Genomic DNA, 17,131 nt, shown 5'->3' on the forward strand with positions numbered 1-17,131 from the left:
GTACAGAGAATTAAATTATATTTTCATACATTGCATCGGTCCAAAAATTTAGTGAACCATTTTTAGACATCGGACGACATGGCCCCTTCCAAGGAAAAAGAGGAGGTCTGCAACTGGGGAAACTGATGACCTAACCGCAGATTCCAAATCAAAGAAAGCGTTACCACAATTTAATTACAACCAGTAATGGAATACCTGAATGTTTACAATACTGACAAGATGTTACTGAATAATATGCACATCTGTTGTAAAAGAGTTGTTCCCTCTAAAAAGTGATAAATAAAAAAGAGGCCTAACGTCCATAAGGAGTACAGCGCATTTCAAGTCTATCATACCCCACTGATTGAAAATGCCGCTGCCTGCTTTGTAAACATGTATCGTCCCCTTCTGAACTGAGTACATTGTTCTTTTGTGCTATCTCAAACCGAGGTGCTTTTGGCTGTAATAAGATCTCTCTGCTCACTCGACAGCTTGGTGAATCCAATGTTTACCCATTATTTCTTTGTGTTCAGCTAGATCACCATAATATGGTCGCGAGTATCCACGACATGTGAGAAAAGTTGCCAATAAATTTTAAGTATGAAAACAAAAGCTGCCAGAGTTGCAAATGATAGTTCAACTGGTTAGAATGCACTGGCCAGCGGAAAGAAAAAAAGAAAACATGAAAACTGCGTCGCGATTCGTGTCTCGTGCGCATCCGACGGCTTGCCTCTTTCACCCGCGTTTGCTACCACTCGGCCTCTCTCTTCCGCCGGCCGCCGCCAAAACCAATCCCCAAACAACGATGCTCCGCCGCATCGCCGCCCTACGGCCGCCGCCGCCGCGCGCGGTGGCGGCGGCGCTCGTCGGAGGGGCCGACTCAGGCTACTCCTCCAAGTCCACCTCCCTCCCCCAGAAGCAGCAGCGCGTCCGCGACCACGCCTTCGACGGCATCATGGAGGTGCAGAAGCGCGTCCGCCGCTTCCTCGCGCTCCACGCGCTGCTCCTCTACGCCGCCACCCCCACCGCGCCCTCGGGCAAATTCTCCGCCGGGGGCAGCGGCGCGGTCTCTGTGCCCTTCTCCCGCCTCGGCGCCCTCTCGCGCCGCCAGCTCCGCCTCGCGCCCCTCGACGCTGGCAACTTCATGCTGCGCCACCCGCACGCCTTCCACCTCTTCCTCCACCCGGTCCACCGCATCCTCCACGTGCGCCTCACCCCGCGCGCCTCCGCTGCGCTGCGCCTCGAGGCCGACGCCATCGCCTCCCTGCGCCCCGGCGCCGTCCTCCGCCTCCGCAAGCTGCTCCTCCTCGCGCCCCCGCACCACCGCCTCCGGCTGGAGCACATCCGTCTCCTCCGCCGCGACTTCGGCCTCCCCGACGACTTCGCCGACTCCGTCATCCTGTCCAATCCCGCTCTGTTCCGCCTCACGCCTGACGGGTTCGTCGAGTTTGTGCCCTCCCCTGACGACCCACCCGACCTCACCGTCGCCGCCGTCGAGCGCTCCCGGGAGCGCCACTACCGCGAGCACCGTGCTCCCGGCGCTGGCGAGGAGGACGCGCGCTTCGCGTTCCCCACCCGCTTTCCGCCGGGCTTTAAGATTGGCAAGTATTTCCGCATTGCAGTTTGGAAGTGGCAGCGCCTCCCCTACGCTTCCCCGTATGCGGACGTCTCTGGCCACGACCTGCGCTCACTTGAGGCACAACGCCGCATGGAGAAGCGCGCTGTCGCTGCTGTCCATGAGCTGCTCTCTCTCACCGTCGACAAGCGTACCACGCTCGAGCGTCTCGCGCTCTTCCGTGACGCCCTTGGTGTGCCGAAGAAGATTAAAGAGTTCTTGCTTAAGTATCAGGGGATATTTTACATATCAACAAGAGGAAACCAGGGGAAGCTGCACACTGTGTTCCTCAGGGAGGCATACTATAAAGGGGAGCTTTTAGATTCCAATGAGATACATGACGCAAGGCGGAAGCTGGAGGAGCTGCTCTTGATGAGCCGAGAGAAGGCGAATTTGGATCGGATGTTCACCAGCATGGGCCGTGGATGGGATGAGCTTGGTGGTGGTCGTTGTGGAGGAGCAGAATTAAGGGAGAAGTTTCTTGGGGATGCAGGTGGCAGAAAGAGGAAAGTTGGCGCTGACGATGAGGACGATGGTGCCGATAGTGGGGAGGACTCGGGAGTTGAATCACTCTACATCGACTGAGGAACAGAATCATACAACGGCACTGAATGTCATATAGTGTAGCCTGAGTTCTGAATCTGGCATGGGAACCATATTGGAAGATTGATTTATCATGCTAGCATCTACACCATGGTGTAGTGATCTTGATTGATAAGAGAGTGTTGTATTCTGAGGTGAAAATTTGAGTGAGAGGTCTCGTCCTAAACTTGCGGACACTATGGATTGGGGAAGTTATCACCCTCAATGCTGCCATGCATCTGCACTAGGATGGTTGATGGAATTTTCATTTGCTCAGCATTATGTGAAGGGACAAAGACACAAGCAAGAGAACTCCTTTCTGCCCCCAAGCTAATTTGATCAGTGTCTTTTGACTTGTGAGTAACTCTGGATCTATTTCACTCATTGCTCCCATGGAAAACTGTTTGTGTTATGGATGGAATATCACCATAGCAACATTCTGTCAGTCAGTTCTATGTTTTGCAACATATTGTAACCAAACAATTGATACTGTAATCGGTTAGATGATCTGCAAATAAAATCAGAAATGCTGACGGGGCGTCAGAAAAATCCCAGTGCTTTGGTGTGTTTTTGTGTTTTTTGGTCAGTGCTTGAACACATGTTTTTGCAGCAGGGGAGTTGAGAGCTATGCATTCAGCCACTTTTTTCCCATTTTCAGTTGAGACGATAAGCAACTTCGTTGTAGGTTCTCTTTTTAGTTTTTTTTAATGTAATTCAGTGGTGATGGTTCAATAGTATAGTTCGGAGAAAATTATATCGTCTTAAATATCAATTTTGACGAAGCAGGCGAAGAAGGCCGCAAAGCGAGCTGTTGGTGAAGCAAGGGGTCGGGCATATGAGGACCTCTACCAACGGTTAGGCACGAAGGAAGGTGAAAGGGACATCTATAAGATGGCCAAGATCCGAGAGAGGAAGACGAGGGATATTGGCCAAGTCAAATGCATCAAGGACGGAGCAGGCCAACTCTTGGTGAAGGACGAGGAGATTAAGCATAGATGGCGGGAGTACTTCGACAAGCTGTTCAATGGGGAGAATGAGAATTCTACCATTGAACTGGACGACTCCTTTGATGAGACCAACATGCGTTTTGTGCGGCGAATCCAGGAGTCTGAGGTCAAGGAGGCTTTAAAAAGGATGAAAGGAGGCAAGGCGATGGGCCCTGATTGTATCCCCATTGAGGTGTGGAAAGGTCTCGGGGACATAGCGATAGTATGGCTAACCAAGCTTTTCAACCTCATTTTTCGGGCAAACAAGATGCCAGAAGAATGGAGACGGAGTATATTAGTACCAATCTTCAAGAACAAGGGGGATGTTCAGAGTTGTACTAATTACCGTGGAATTAAGCTGATGAGCCATACAATGAAGCTATGGGGGAGAGTCATTGAGCACCGGTTAAGAAGAATGACAAGCGTGACCAAAAATCAGTTTGGTTTCATGCCTGGGAGGTCGACCATGGAAGCCATTTTCTTGGTACGACAACTTATGGAGAGATATAGGGAGCAAAAGAAGGACTTGCATATGGTGTTCATTGACTTGGAGAAGGCCTATGATAAGATACCGCGGAATGTCATGTGGTGGGCCTTGGAGAAACACAAAGTCCCAGCAAAGTACATTACCCTCATCAAGGACATGTACGATAATGTTGTGACAAGTGTTCGAACAAGTGATGTCGACACTGATGATTTCCCGATTAAGATAGGACTGCATCAGGGGTCAGCTTTGAGCCCTTATCTTTTTGCATTGGTGATGGATGAGGTCACAAGGGATATACAAGGAGATATCCCATGGTGTATGCTCTTTGCGGATGATGTGGTGCTAGTTGACGATAGTCGGACGGGGGTAAATAGGAAGTTAGAGTTATGGAGACAAACCTTGGAATCGAAAGGGTTTAGGCTTAGTAGAACTAAAACCGAGTACATGATGTGCGGTTTCAGTACTACTAGGTGTGAGGAGGAGGTTAGCCTTGATGGCCAGGTGGTACCTCAGAAGGACACCTTTCGGTATTTGGGGTCAATGCTGCAGGAGGATGGGGGTATTGATGAAGATGTGAACCATCGAATCAAAGTCGGATGGATGAAGTGGCGCCAAGCTTCTGGCATTCTCTGTGACAAGAGAGTGCCACAAAAGCTAAAAGGCAAGTTCTACAGGACGGCGGTTCGACCCGCAATGTTGTATGGCGCTGAGTGTTGGCTGACTAAAAGGCGACATGTTCAACAGTTAGGTGTGGCGGAGATGCGTATGTTGAGATGGATGTGTGGCCACACGAGGAAGGATCGAGTCCGGAATGATGATATACAAGATAGAGTTGGGGTAGCACCAATTGAAGAGAAGCTTGTCCAACATCGTCTGAGATGGTTTGGGCATATTCAGCGCAGGCCTCCAGAAGCTCCGGTGCATAGTGGACGGCTAAAGCGTGCGGAGAATGTCAAGAGAGGGCGGGGTAGACCGAATTTGACATGGGAGGAGTCCGTTAAGAGAGACCTGAAGGATTGGAGTATCACCAAAGAGCTAGCTATGGACAGGGGTGCGTGGAAGCTTGCTATCCATGTGCCAGAGCCATGAGTTGTTGTTAAATATCAATTTTGACGGGCCACTTATGATGTATGTTCAACAATTCAGTATTATATTTTCTCTGAAACAATTCGTTTCCTATTAGTTTTCCTCTTGCGTTGTTCATTTTGTTCAGGCATCAAATTTGTTGGTATGCTCCGCCTAGTCATTCTTAGTTCTAGTCAATCTAGATTATCATTGGTTACAGTCTGTTTTAGTCAGAATTAGCTTTTTTTACTTAGTTCTAGCCATACTAGATACTAGATGTGCTCTGCTTATTTCCTATCTAGTTCTAGTTCAGACCAGATGAAAAAAGGGAATGAACAATGTTTCCAGATCTCCTATGCTTAGTCATACATAGTTCTGGTCAGACTATATCATCTTAAGTTTTGCAGTTTGTACTAGTTAGACTAGTAGTACATTAGAAGCTATCTTCAGTCTGCCTGACAGATATCCAAACTTAGGTGGAATTCTAGTCTTGTTCAGTATCTATATTTAATATATATTTTTGGTTTCTATCTAGGATTGTCCAGATTTGAATCACAATTCAAAACCATAACAGATAATAACTTGTCAGTATTGGTGTTATCTGATAAACTGTTCGAATGGAGGGGCGCTGGGATCAAGGGGGCGCTCCTGCTGTCTCCGGTCAGCATGATGGCCCCCCTATGGTCGAGTTGCCTTCTCCGTTATCGGCGGCCGGAGCTGCGCTGCGTGAGATGGAAGCCCCGTAATTTTCCTTTCCCTTTCTTTTTTCCCAGTAGTTCCTGCTGACCGGGGTGGTCTTTCTATGTATGCTGAACCATGTAACTGTACTTTTCGCTCCTACCTTAATATAAATGAAAGCAGCGCTGTTGCTCTTTGTAAATAAAAAAGTTCAGATAGTCGACTCAGCAGTTAATGTTCAGAGAGCATGCATCATTGTTCTGTTCATTCTTTCAGATGATATTATCTTATTTGGTATCTTTTCAATTTCTTTCTTTACTCTTTCTGGTCCAAGCGTGAGTTACGTAACACTAGACAGTCCTGCATTATTTAGCCAGTCTATTTAATGCATTGTATTTTTCTTTCTCAGTCCCAGTATGTCAGTTTAATTCATCTATCATTTGGTTTATCAGTAAAATTTCTTTAGTCATCAGTATTTTTGTTGCTTTATTATTTTCTGGATTTCATTGTCTCATTGTTACTTAAGTACTTGAGTCTTCAGACTCATTCTTTGAAATTCAGTTTATTGATCTTCAGTGCACATGTTTATTCATTATTTCAGTAAGGCCCTTCTCACTGGTCAGATTTTCATTTTTCAAGCTCCTACTTATCAGTCATTCCTGAGTCTATCAGGTTTCTTCATTTTTTATTTCTTTCCTTCAGTATATATGTCCTCAGTTTTCTTCAGTTTCGGATTTCTGTATTTGGTCCTTAAATTTTAAAATCACTCATTCTCCAGTCTTTCAGTCTTACCTTCTCAGTCATCTTCAATATTCATTGAACATCAAGGCTATGCGATCAGGTCAGGTTTGGGCAAAGGTTTTTCCAGTGTTCGTTTTTTGCGTTCTGTCGCTATCTAGGATTATTCAGATTTTCCCTTTTTTTTAGATAACATCGCCACAACTTTGTCATTATTATTGTTCCTCACATGAGGATTTGGTTTTTCAGTTTCGTCAATAGTTTCAGTGTTAGGTGTCATTTTCATCAGTTTCCTCAGTAGTTTCAGTGTTCGGTGTCATTTTCTTCAGTTTCGTCAAAAGTTTCAGTGCTAGGTGTCATTTTCTTCAGTTGTGTGAGTTACCACATAGGTAGGTTAGTTAGCTAGTTTAGCATGTTTTCAGACAGTTTTCAGTCTATCTACATCTCTCATTTCAGTACTTTAGTCTTCATTTTATTTCTTCACAATAATTTCTTTTTCAGCCCTTCTTTTGCCAGTTTTTATTTCTTCCTTTCCAGATCGGATCAGATACACGCTAGAAATGGATTAAATGGGGGTGTCGGTGTCGTCGAATCCTACCACGATCAGATACATGCTTGAAAGTCAGAGATACAACTCTTACAGCAAAATCATTTTTGTGGGTCTGCGCCAATAACCCGCTGAAATCCGTGTCGGTTCTAGTGACTGTAGCAGCAAGAAGGAGCTGCCTGTTTGCGGGGTGGGGTCTCAAGACTGAGCTTTTTGGGCTTGAAGGTTAGGTCAATTTTTGGGCATTCAGTTCAGTTCAATTATGGCTAAGGTTTGCTCTGCCTCTCTTTTTTGTGTTTTTCCGCAACGTTCTAAGAGCTTTACTTTTGTCATACAACGGAGTAGGGCCCTGTGGATCCTCTTATTTCTTTGAATTTTGTCTTTTTGTAGGAGATCATCGTGCCCCTCAGCGTGGATTGATTAACACTTCAAAGGAAGAACCAGGTACCCCTGTTTTCAATTATGTTTTTAGTTTGTGTCATCTTCATGTCAGTAAAATTCAGTTTTCCTTTCAGTCTTCTTCTTAGTCTCAAGTTTTGGTACCCTTGGTTTGAGTGTTGCTTGAATGATGATTTGCTTCTTCAGTTTCAGTAGTTTAAATGTTATTAGGGTTCATTTTCTTCAGTTTTGTCAGTAGTTTCAGTTTTAGGTGTCATTTTCTTCAGTTTCGTCAGTAGTTTCAGTTTTAGGTGTCATCCTTGTCACATGGGATGGGAGAGCAAGCCCAGGGTTTATCCTTGTCTGTCCAGTCAAGCACTTCTACCAGAGGTGCAGGGCTCGCCGAAAACGTCTAAGGTCCAAGACTCCCAACCCAAGAGACATGCCTCACGCAGCATCAGGTTTGGCTCGCCAAAGGAAGTTTCTCCACAGCTTGCTGACTTGTTTGATGGCCCAGTTGTCAAGCTTGAAAGTGAAATGAGGTATACCGGATAGCCGAGAGGACCGAGTTGACGTATAAGGCGAGGATCACTTGAATGCAGCTTAACACGCCATCGTTGCAGCATGGATGCCAACTTATTAAGGGTGGGCTGGACGTCAGCACGAGTGATATTCTTGAATTGCAGGGCAAAACCAAGTATTTGCAAGGAAATTGACCGATGGCAACTTGAAATTTTTGCAGCAGCTGTTGGAGGTTAATATCTTCACATGGAATGAGAAGACGTTCTTCTGCACATTGGCCTTCCCGGAAGCAGATCCGAGGAGCAGGATTTGCTTGGTGGTTTCAGTGTCAGCGGTAGTTGGGGAGACGAATAGAGCTGTGTCGTCAGCGTAAAGGCTGACCCTGAGCTGAGGAGCCAGACGAAGGTTTGTTGAGAGCTCCAACAGAACATGCCTTTGCAAATAACCAGTGTAGAGGTGCAATTGCAATCGTGAATAGCATGTGGGAGAGTGGGTCTCCCTGTCTTAGCCCCCTTTTGTGGCGGAATTGCAGACCCAGTTCTCCGTTGACCAAAATCCTACAGGGGGCAGACGATCAGCGCAGAGCAATTAGATCACACCAGTGCTGACTAAAACCCAGCCTAGACATATGTTCAAGCAAGTAACTCCAGGACACATTATCAAAAGCTCCTGCAATATCCAATTTGAGCAGCAATGCCGGGTCCTTATTCTTCCGCAGCTTTCGAAGAGCATTCCTGACATAAAGAAAAGATTAGATTTGGCGTCACCGGCGCGCAGCAACTGGATATGGGACCGCTGCCGGATGCACACCTGCTGCACAGCAGCCAGCCCAAGCAGCTTAGTCCGAAGAAAAACTCGAAGACCCAACTCAGCAATGTGAGATCACAGCTGTCCTGTGCATGGTCCAGTGCCAAAGTAACCTGCTCAGCCACGAGTGACAGAAGACAAATATTCCCAATTTTGCTTCTACTCCAGCGGCCCAAACACTTCGCAAGTCTTGTCGGCTTGAAGTTGAGCCTCCACATCGCATCACCCCGTGGCCGCGGCGATCGCCGGACGTGAGGAATAGGAGGGTAACGCCACTTGTGGATAGTGGCCACCTAAGAAATCGGGAATTCAGAGAGAGCAACAGCGAGACAGAGGTAGACGAAGACAGCAGGCTTAGTTTCTGTTTCTGTTCGATGGTCTCTCTTGGTGCCTCCTGTGTTATTTAATCCTTCCTCCAAAGCTTGATCAACTGGTCCTGCAGTGGCAGACCTAGACCTTGACCCATGGGGGTGCCAACCTTACACCCACAATAAAAATGTCATGTATAACCATAAAAAAAATGTCAGTTTAGTATTTTATAATCCTATAATACACATAGTATTATACTAACCAGTACTCCCTCCGTCCCATAATATAAGATGGAGTACTACATAAAAAAAGATTTGCATTTTTGGAGGGGGTGCCACGGCACCCCACTGGATCCGCCACTGTGGGCCGGGCCACGTACATCAGCCCAAAATGCAAGTGCAGTCCAGGTGATATGTAGGGTGTTACATCCCCATGGGGCACAGGAACTTTCCAAGATCTGCTGACCAGATCAGAGAAGTCCAAACCCGTTGTGTTTATTTTTGCGGGCCTGTTTATATATAACTTGGTTGTTTAGAGGGGACATACATCCTGGTCTTTGATGGATCATACATTCGGGTGTCAGATGAACATACAACTGTCAGGTTTTAATTGGTTGTAAAATCTGGATGAAGCTGAATTCATTTTCAGTGAAACGAGAAATAGACATTCCCAATAAATGCTGTCATTTGCATCCCCTTTTAGTATGGGCAGTCAAAGATTTTTTTGAAAGTTAAATAATTGAAGAAAAGGCACTATCTTGTGCATCAAACAAAGGCGAAGGTGTTTTTTCACGATTGAACACCAGTTTAAATAATACTCCCCCCCTTCATAAATAGATGATGTTTTGGACAGGAGCAGTGGGCACAATATGCAATATGTAACTTTGATGTTAATTTCATTAGAGAAATTTTAAGGAAAACTATAAATTTATCATATTATGAAAGTATTTTTCATGAGAATTTCTACTATAGCATTATCACCCGACCAATCTGAATATATGTTAGTAATATTCAAGGTTTCAGCAGTCTGACTGCACGGTTTCTAGGACATCATCTATTTACAAACGGAGGCACTTGCTTATATGAACTATTTGTTGTAACATGGAATTTGCTCCCTGCAATAATTTAATGCCTTGCATGTTATGACTTTTGACTGAGTGATTTGAGGTAATGTTAATCTTAGGGCAAAGAACGATTAGTTAGAAATAATCCTTGTAAAGATAAAATATCTACTTTAAGGGTCTAGTGTATACAGGGTTTATCCCAATAACCATATTTATTCTATAAAGGGGATCCTTGACTCTTTGGATCCATTCATATGTGTACTTATGGCCTGTCTGTGTGTCAGGGATTGGGCTGTTAGTTTAGGCCTTAATTGTTACCTAAGATACTGAGGTTCTGCAAGGTTTATCCGACTAACATTCTTTCACTATTCTGCACTCATGCTGTTTGTTCCAAGTCCGGAGGGATAGCTGACTGTAGAATAGGACCTACAACCCATGCAACCTTGGAATTGCTACATAATTCTGAGCAGCTCTCTAACTCTAGTATCAGATTCGGAGGAAGAATACTGCTTTGGGTGATTAATTGGCCATTAGCTACTTATGCCAGTGTTTTTTCTTCTTTCTGTAGATCAGCCAATGCAGGGTACCGTTAGTTACTTATGCAATGATAATTCAACTGTAGTTTGTAGCTTCGGGCTTGTCAAAAAGCAGAAACTGGCTACTCTAGGAGTAGGACAGTAGGATTGTTTCTGTTAAATTGCACTCTGTCACTGCAGAGCAACTATATCAGCTTAACCGATCTTTCAGAACATTGCTCTCAAGTTCTGAATATCTACAGTCCATGGACTAACAAAAATGATTGATTTACTTTCCTGTTCAGAAAAGCGCAAAACAGCAATTGTGCATATGTGTATGTGGCATTACTGCTGTCTGTTCTCCATGTCGATGCAATGAGCCAAGGTTGTACATATTAAAAGAACAACAGACAGTGCAAAAGGCACTGTTGAAAATACAAAACAACTATATACCATGATGGGTTCTTCTTTCAGTCTAGAACAGAATGATGAAGGTTCTTGTAGCGCTGTAGTCGGCCCATGGCAACTGGGCTGATATGTCTTCTGTTGTCACTGTCCTGCCTGTGCACCCTGAACAAGTGAACATGCTAAACTGACCCTGTGTAGGAGGATCTATTCATCTGCATATCTGTTGAAGGCTCTGAAGTGCAACTAACAAATTATTGCAAAGCCATCAGTTGGTGCATGATGTCATCCACTATTTGCAGATTATATGTCAACTATTTACTGCCGCCCCGCAGATGTTTTAATTTAGTAAGTGATGGCGTACGATTTTGGATTTACTTTGTATTGTTGACAGGGTCTGTTTTCAAAGTTCTTGTACTGCTATTTCTTAAGCATGGAACATGTCCCAATTTGATGCAGTTTGATCCAAGTTCTGAACTGACTTCCTGTCAGCTTGCCACTCGAGATTGTCAGCCCTTCCAAATAGTAAGTGTTTGATCTTCTAGTAGTAACAATAATATTGTCTTGCATATAACACCAGAGAGCGCTTGTTCCGTTTTCATTTGGCCTTCTAGTGCGATGGTATTTACTATGCTTGCATTTGCTATGTGCTTGTTAACCTAGGTACTTTAATAAGCTGGGATTCTGTTAGGATTATTTGACTAATATCGTTTAACTATCTCCCGGTCATGCTGTTTGTTCCAAGTCTGAAGGGATAGCTGACCCAAGAATAGGACCTGCAACCCATGCAACCAGGAATTGTAGTGGTTTAGCATCTTACCTGACCTGAGGCTACGTAATCCTGAGCAAATCTAACCTTAGTATGAGATTCACTGAGAGGAAGAATATTGCTTTTTGGTGATTAATTGGATGGGCCTTTTTCTTTCTGTATAATCAACAACCTATACCATTAGTTACATATGCAATGATAATTCAACTGTAGTTTGTAGCTCCAGGCTTGTCAAAAGGCAGAAATTGGCTGCCGTACGAGTGTTTCTGTTGAGTTGCAGTCTATGACTGGTGAGCAACCATACCAGCCTAATCACCTCAACTGATCTTTCACAGGACATTGCCTCAAGTTGACATGTACAGTCCTTGGACTAACGAAAATGATTGTTTCGTTTTCCTGTTTAGAAAGCGTGCAAAATAGCAAATGTGCACATGGGTATGGGGCCTTACTGCTCTCTGGTCTCCGTGTCGATGCAGAAGCAAGATTGTACATATTAAAAGAACAATCAACAACCAGTAGAAAAGGCACTGTTGAAAATACGGAACAATTATATGCCCTGACGACTTCTTCTTTCAGTCTAGAACGGATGATGAAGGTTCTTGTAGCGCTGTAGTCGGCCTTATTCGGCCATGGCAGATGGATGGTCTTGTGCTGTCACTGTCGTGCATGTGCACTATATGCCGAACAGATGAACGTGCTGAACTTAACTGACCCTGTCTAGGTTCTGTTCCTCTGAATATCTGTTGAAGGCTCTGAAATGCAATTTACAAATTATTGCAGATCCACTAGTTGGTACCCGATATCATCTACAGTTACAATGCCTGACATTGTCTGCAAAAGATGCCGTCGTCTTTTGGTTACTCTGTGCTGCCCTGCAGATGTTTTAACTTTCGTAAATAATGGCTGTTCAGTTATGGATTTTTTTTGTATTGTTGATCGGGTCTACTTTCAAAGTTTTGCACCAGCACCACTGTTTGAGCATGGAACAGGTCCCGATTTTATACGGGTTGATCCGAGTTCTGAAGTCTGAACTGACTTGCTGTCAGCTTGCCACTTGAGACTGTCATCCCTTACTTCCAAATAGCAAGTGCTTGATCCTCTAGTAGTGGTACTAATATTGTCTTGCATGTATCACCAGAGAGTGCTTGTCAGCTTTCACTTGGCCTTCTCGTGTGATGGAGCTTATTAATTCTGCTTGTGCTTGCCATCTACTCTTCTGTCCTTTTTTTTTTCTTTCTGAAAATCTGTTTGTTTGCTAGTGTTGTTAGATGCTTTGTAGTTAATGATCTGTTTCGCTATCATGCACCGATGGCAGGCAGCATGGGGTTCAAGCACACCACTTTGTACATCAATCAAGCTCAAACCACATTTATGATGTGAAAGTGCCGCAGAAGACTGAAATGTACAAGATGTGTGCTCTGCTATCCAACTGACATACAGAGGTCAGTCTCGACCAGTCCAGATCCTTGACAACTAAGCATTTATACCAACTTTTCCAACTTTGCTTTCAGTTCTGTACCCATTTGCCCTCTATTTCCCCTTCAGTCCCTTCTGTCTTTACTTCTTTGGGGGAAAGCACTAGAATTAGCTTCACTTTTACGTGCCAAAGACGTATATATATACCCTGGTATCTAATTGGTTTCTTCTAAAACATCATGCCGTGTCTTGTTGTCTCGAGTTGAGCTAACTGTGCTTCCTGAATGGTACACAGCAAGGAGGGGCGTGATATGCTTTTTACGCTGCGTATTTGATCGATCTGGAGATAATCTCAATGAATGCTGCCTGCATTAGCTTGATTTTCTTGGCCTACAGGTTGGTGGCACTGCAAAAGCAGAGTTAGGCAGGTCTGATTACTAAAGTGTGCTAATTTGTGGTTAAGGGTGTCGCGTTAGGCACGTCGGTCTGGGTCTGGTGCGGTCGAGATTAATTGCCATTGCTATCAAGCCTTTCCAATTAGGTGGGTTGGGTTGATCCAGGGCCGTGTTTGGTTCAGGCAAATCCATCATTGGAGGCTATTAATTGGCATTAGGTGTGTATCACTAAACCCCTGACTGTTATGGCTCATCTCACCTTTGCTGGGTTTTGCCTGTTCAGTTGTGAAATGAATGCAGATTCTTCTGATGGGCAGGCCTTGATCTGTGGGAAGGGGAAGGAGGCCAGCTCTGTAATGCTTGCTCCAAGGTCGGTCAGTCAAGGTCTTGAAGAGTCTGACGTCGAATGCACCGTGCCACGGCTAAAATGGCGTCATTGCGGTGCTCGGAAATCTTTGTTCGATTCAGGTCTCCTGCAAATGTCATCGGTGTTTGGTTCCAGAAGACCGAAGTTGCCGGCGACGAATCCGTCGGGTCTGTTGCATCTTACACCGGACTATATCACCGGTTTTTCTTGAACCTCTTGGTTGATAACCGTCAAGATCAAGCCGTGAGGTGCTTCACGGACACGAGTATATGCCATAGACCCCCTCAACAGAAAAGAGAGTATATTCCAAAGTCTTCCTCGGAAGTCTTGATGCTGTCTGGTCCAAAGATCAACTGTCTCGTCTCAGTCGGCTCGTCCTTGCGGCCTAGGTGCTGCATCAACAAAGCCTGACCAGTAGCCCCCTGGCTTCTGATGCATTCACGAAAGCAGTCGGTAAAACAGCTTTACTGTAACTGGCAAAAGCACGGAAGCTTGTGCTGTAACTTCCTACCATGATTATCTGTAGAAAACAGATCCAGGAAAAGGCAGATGAAGGCTGTCATTGAAGCTCCCATGCGTTTTGTGATTTTGGAGATAATTCATGTTCTTTGTAGACCTGGCCATTACGTTCAGCTACGTATAAAGGAACTGTGCTCATTACTATGAGGAATAATAAGGTGGAGACAGCCGGCTCCGATTTGGATTGCCCAGCCACCGCTCTTGTTTGGCAATACGTACACAAAGGGTGCGTTCGGACTCTCTCCGCTCCGGCGCTGCGGAGCGGCAACCCAGTTAAAATTTACGGAGTTGCTAACAGGCCGTTCCGCGTGCTCCGCTCCGCGGAGTGCTGCCGAACGGGGCCAAAGTCAGAATAACAATGCCCAAGGTTTTGGGTTCATCCAAAGTTTTACAGATCTATTGGTGGTATGTTATATTGCACGTGCAAGTGTGACGAGGTACCGATTTTTTCTCAAGTCAATAATGCATTGATGTTATAAGATATCAAATGTTAATGATTCGGGTTCCTAGTTTTGAAGGCATTGGTGCAGATTTTCTCTCTTTTGATCATGCTAAAACTTCAAGATAAGTGATTTTTTCAGAATTGGTTGGTGTGGCTCCAGGATTGAAGATATTGTTGCAATTAAATTTAGAAATAGCAGCTCTTGGTGGCTTGGTGTACCTGTATTTTCTCTCTGAAAATTCTCTAAAACAAGCATTGCAATTTGATTTTGGCCTTATGGGACATGTAGTACGTACTAGTAGTAAACTAGTAATGTTTGAGGGTTGCATGCTTCGGTGCTAAATTTGCATCAGCGGTTTGACGTTTCTTGAGTGATTATAACTTGTAGAATATGTTGTCTCAAACTGTGGAATATGAGATTTGCGTTTAGGAGCAGCCAAGGTGGTTTCTTTTTGTTGTACACCCCAGTTTGATTATTGTGTGCATCACACTGGTTCATAGTCTGGAACATTCAGTCTTGCTTGCTCTATGTTTGTTCGATGTCCAGGGGCCCAATTACAGTAAAGTTGTGGATACAGCACCTATTTCACCAATAAGAGAGAACGCAACAACAGAATTAGGGCTGGACCAAAATCTCATAACTTGCGAGCTTAATGAACAGTCAAAAGCTCGGCTCGGCCAACTCCCATGCGGTGACCCATTTTGTCTGGCTGCATCCGTTTGGGTCGAAGCGGACAGAAAATGTGGCCCAACGCGCCAACACAAACGGATGGATGTCTGTTTTTCTGTTGGCCGCGACCCATTTATGACCCAAATTTGGATCGGGTTTGCGTCGGCGTGCGACGCCCACCCTTGCCCCCCACCCCCCCTCGTCGGTGGCACAACGTCCTTTGTTTCCCCTCCCCCTTCACACTCGATCTCCCACCTTGCCGCCACCACCCAATTTTGGCTACGACGACACAACCCAGGCATGGCCGCCGCATCCACCAACTTCCCCATCGCATGAGCCGAGGCACGGCCGCCGCCGCATTCACTGAGGCACGACGTTTATGACCGCTCAATGTCATCGTCGTAGCACGAGAAGGGACGCCATCGTAGCACGAGAAGCGAAGCCTGCCAATGGTCGCCGACACAACCCACACCTCCACGCTCACCACCAGAGGGAGTGAACATCGACATGCCTGCTGCCCTTCACCGACCGCGCCTTCACCACGCCCGACTCTGTTCCCGCCCGCAAGGTGTCCGGCCTTTTGCCCACAAGGTACCATGGTTGACAGCGATGATGAGTTTTTTTGTCAGCAACAACATATGTTCGTCGGACGATTCATCGTCCGACGACGAGGACTTTGTAGTTGATGCATCGTCCGACGATGAGGACTTTGTGGTTGCTACTATGGTCGTCAATGATCACATTTCTAGGATGCAGCCAATGTTTAGGGGATCGATCCAGGGCCATGCTCCGGCCTTGAATCGTAGGCCCTGTTTGGTTCGGCTGTGGATTTCTAAAAGCGGCTGTGAAAAATCTGCTGTGAAAAAACAGTTGTGGAAAATCTGATGTAAAAAAGATGTAGGTCATTTGGCAAACCAGCTGATACAGCTTTTTCAGATTTTGACCCGCAGCGGAATCAGATTTTGGAAAGCACGTCCTGAGCTGCTTCCGCTTTTGGTTCAGATTTTGGCAGCGGATTTCTGGAATCGGATTTTGCTGGGTTCGCCTTTTGGTTCAGACTCTGCTGCGCGGCAGCGGAATCCGTCGATAAAAGCTGAACCAAACAGGGCCGTAATAGGGAGAGCGGCCATTGCCTATAATATAGCGATTATTTCCAATGCTCGTCCCCACTCTATAATGTCAAGCTTTTTCGGCGACGCTTCTGGATGGCTAGACATGTCTTCAACCATATTCGAGAGGGGGTGGTGGACTATGATGATTACTTTAGATGCAAGAATGGTGACCTTGAAAGGGTTGGCTTTTCCTCTTATCAGAAATGCACTGCAGCGCTCTGGATGCTTGCTTAAGGAATTCTCGGTGATCTTGTGGATGAGTATACCCGGATGAGTGAGTCCACATGCCTTGAATCATTGTATAGGTTCTTCAAAGCCATGGTTGCAGTGTTTGCCCCGGAGTACTTGGGAGAACCAAATGCCGCAGATACAACTCGATTGTTGGCGATCAATGAATCCAAAGGCTTTTAAAGGAATGCTTGGTAGCATAGATTGTAGGGTATACACTGGAAGTGAAAGAACTGTTCATTTGGTTGGAGGGGGTAGTATAAGAGGCATCTTAAAGCTTGCACTGTCATACTTGAAGTTGTGGCATCACAATACCTGTGGATTTGGCACTCTTTCTTCGACATTGCAGGTTCTCACAATGACATCAACACGCTTTAGCGATCTCTAGAGTTCGCACGGTTTGTAGAAGGCAACTGCCCAGAGGTTAACTTTGAGGTCAAATGCCACCACTACAACAAGGGATACTACCTAGCTAATGGTATCTATTCTCAGTGGTCTTGCGAAGACAATCTCCAGGCCGATAGGAGATAAGCGGGC

General features: G+C 45.5%; 1 protein-coding gene across 11 annotated transcripts; it reads left to right on the forward strand.

Annotated features, from left to right (window-relative positions):
• The first annotated feature begins 733 nt into the window (after positions 1–733).
• LOC125510222 (protein ROOT PRIMORDIUM DEFECTIVE 1) lies at positions 734–14,318 on the forward strand. Of its 11 annotated transcripts, XM_048675333.1 has the most exons (10): positions 734–2,532; positions 5,250–5,456; positions 6,668–6,751; positions 6,831–6,948; positions 7,068–7,121; positions 10,878–11,024; positions 11,136–11,201; positions 12,761–12,887; positions 13,157–13,474; positions 13,574–14,318. In XM_048675333.1, the coding sequence occupies exon 1, from the start codon at positions 785–787 to the stop codon at positions 2,177–2,179; it is 1,395 nt and encodes a 464-aa protein (XP_048531290.1). In that variant the 5' UTR covers positions 734–784; the 3' UTR covers positions 2,180–2,532; positions 5,250–5,456; positions 6,668–6,751; positions 6,831–6,948; positions 7,068–7,121; positions 10,878–11,024; positions 11,136–11,201; positions 12,761–12,887; positions 13,157–13,474; positions 13,574–14,318. The 11 variants fall into 11 exon arrangements, with proteins under 11 accessions (XP_048531290.1, XP_048531286.1, XP_048531288.1 ...); XM_048675329.1 differs by having other exon boundaries at positions 5,250–6,948; positions 13,157–13,257; positions 13,325–13,474; XM_048675331.1 differs by having other exon boundaries at positions 5,250–6,948; positions 13,157–13,257; positions 13,338–13,474.
• Positions 14,319–17,131: the final 2,813 nt, after the last annotated feature.

Source organism: Triticum urartu, chromosome 5, assembly GCF_003073215.2.
Source record: "Triticum urartu cultivar G1812 chromosome 5, Tu2.1, whole genome shotgun sequence".
Lineage (NCBI taxonomy): Eukaryota > Viridiplantae > Streptophyta > Magnoliopsida > Poales > Poaceae > Triticum > Triticum urartu.

Bases quoted from the DNA above. Each gene is read 5' to 3' on its own strand.
- LOC125510222 (XM_048675324.1), top strand. From the start codon at position 785: ATGCTCCGCCGCATCGCCGCCCTACGGCCGCCGCCGCCGCGCGCGGTG.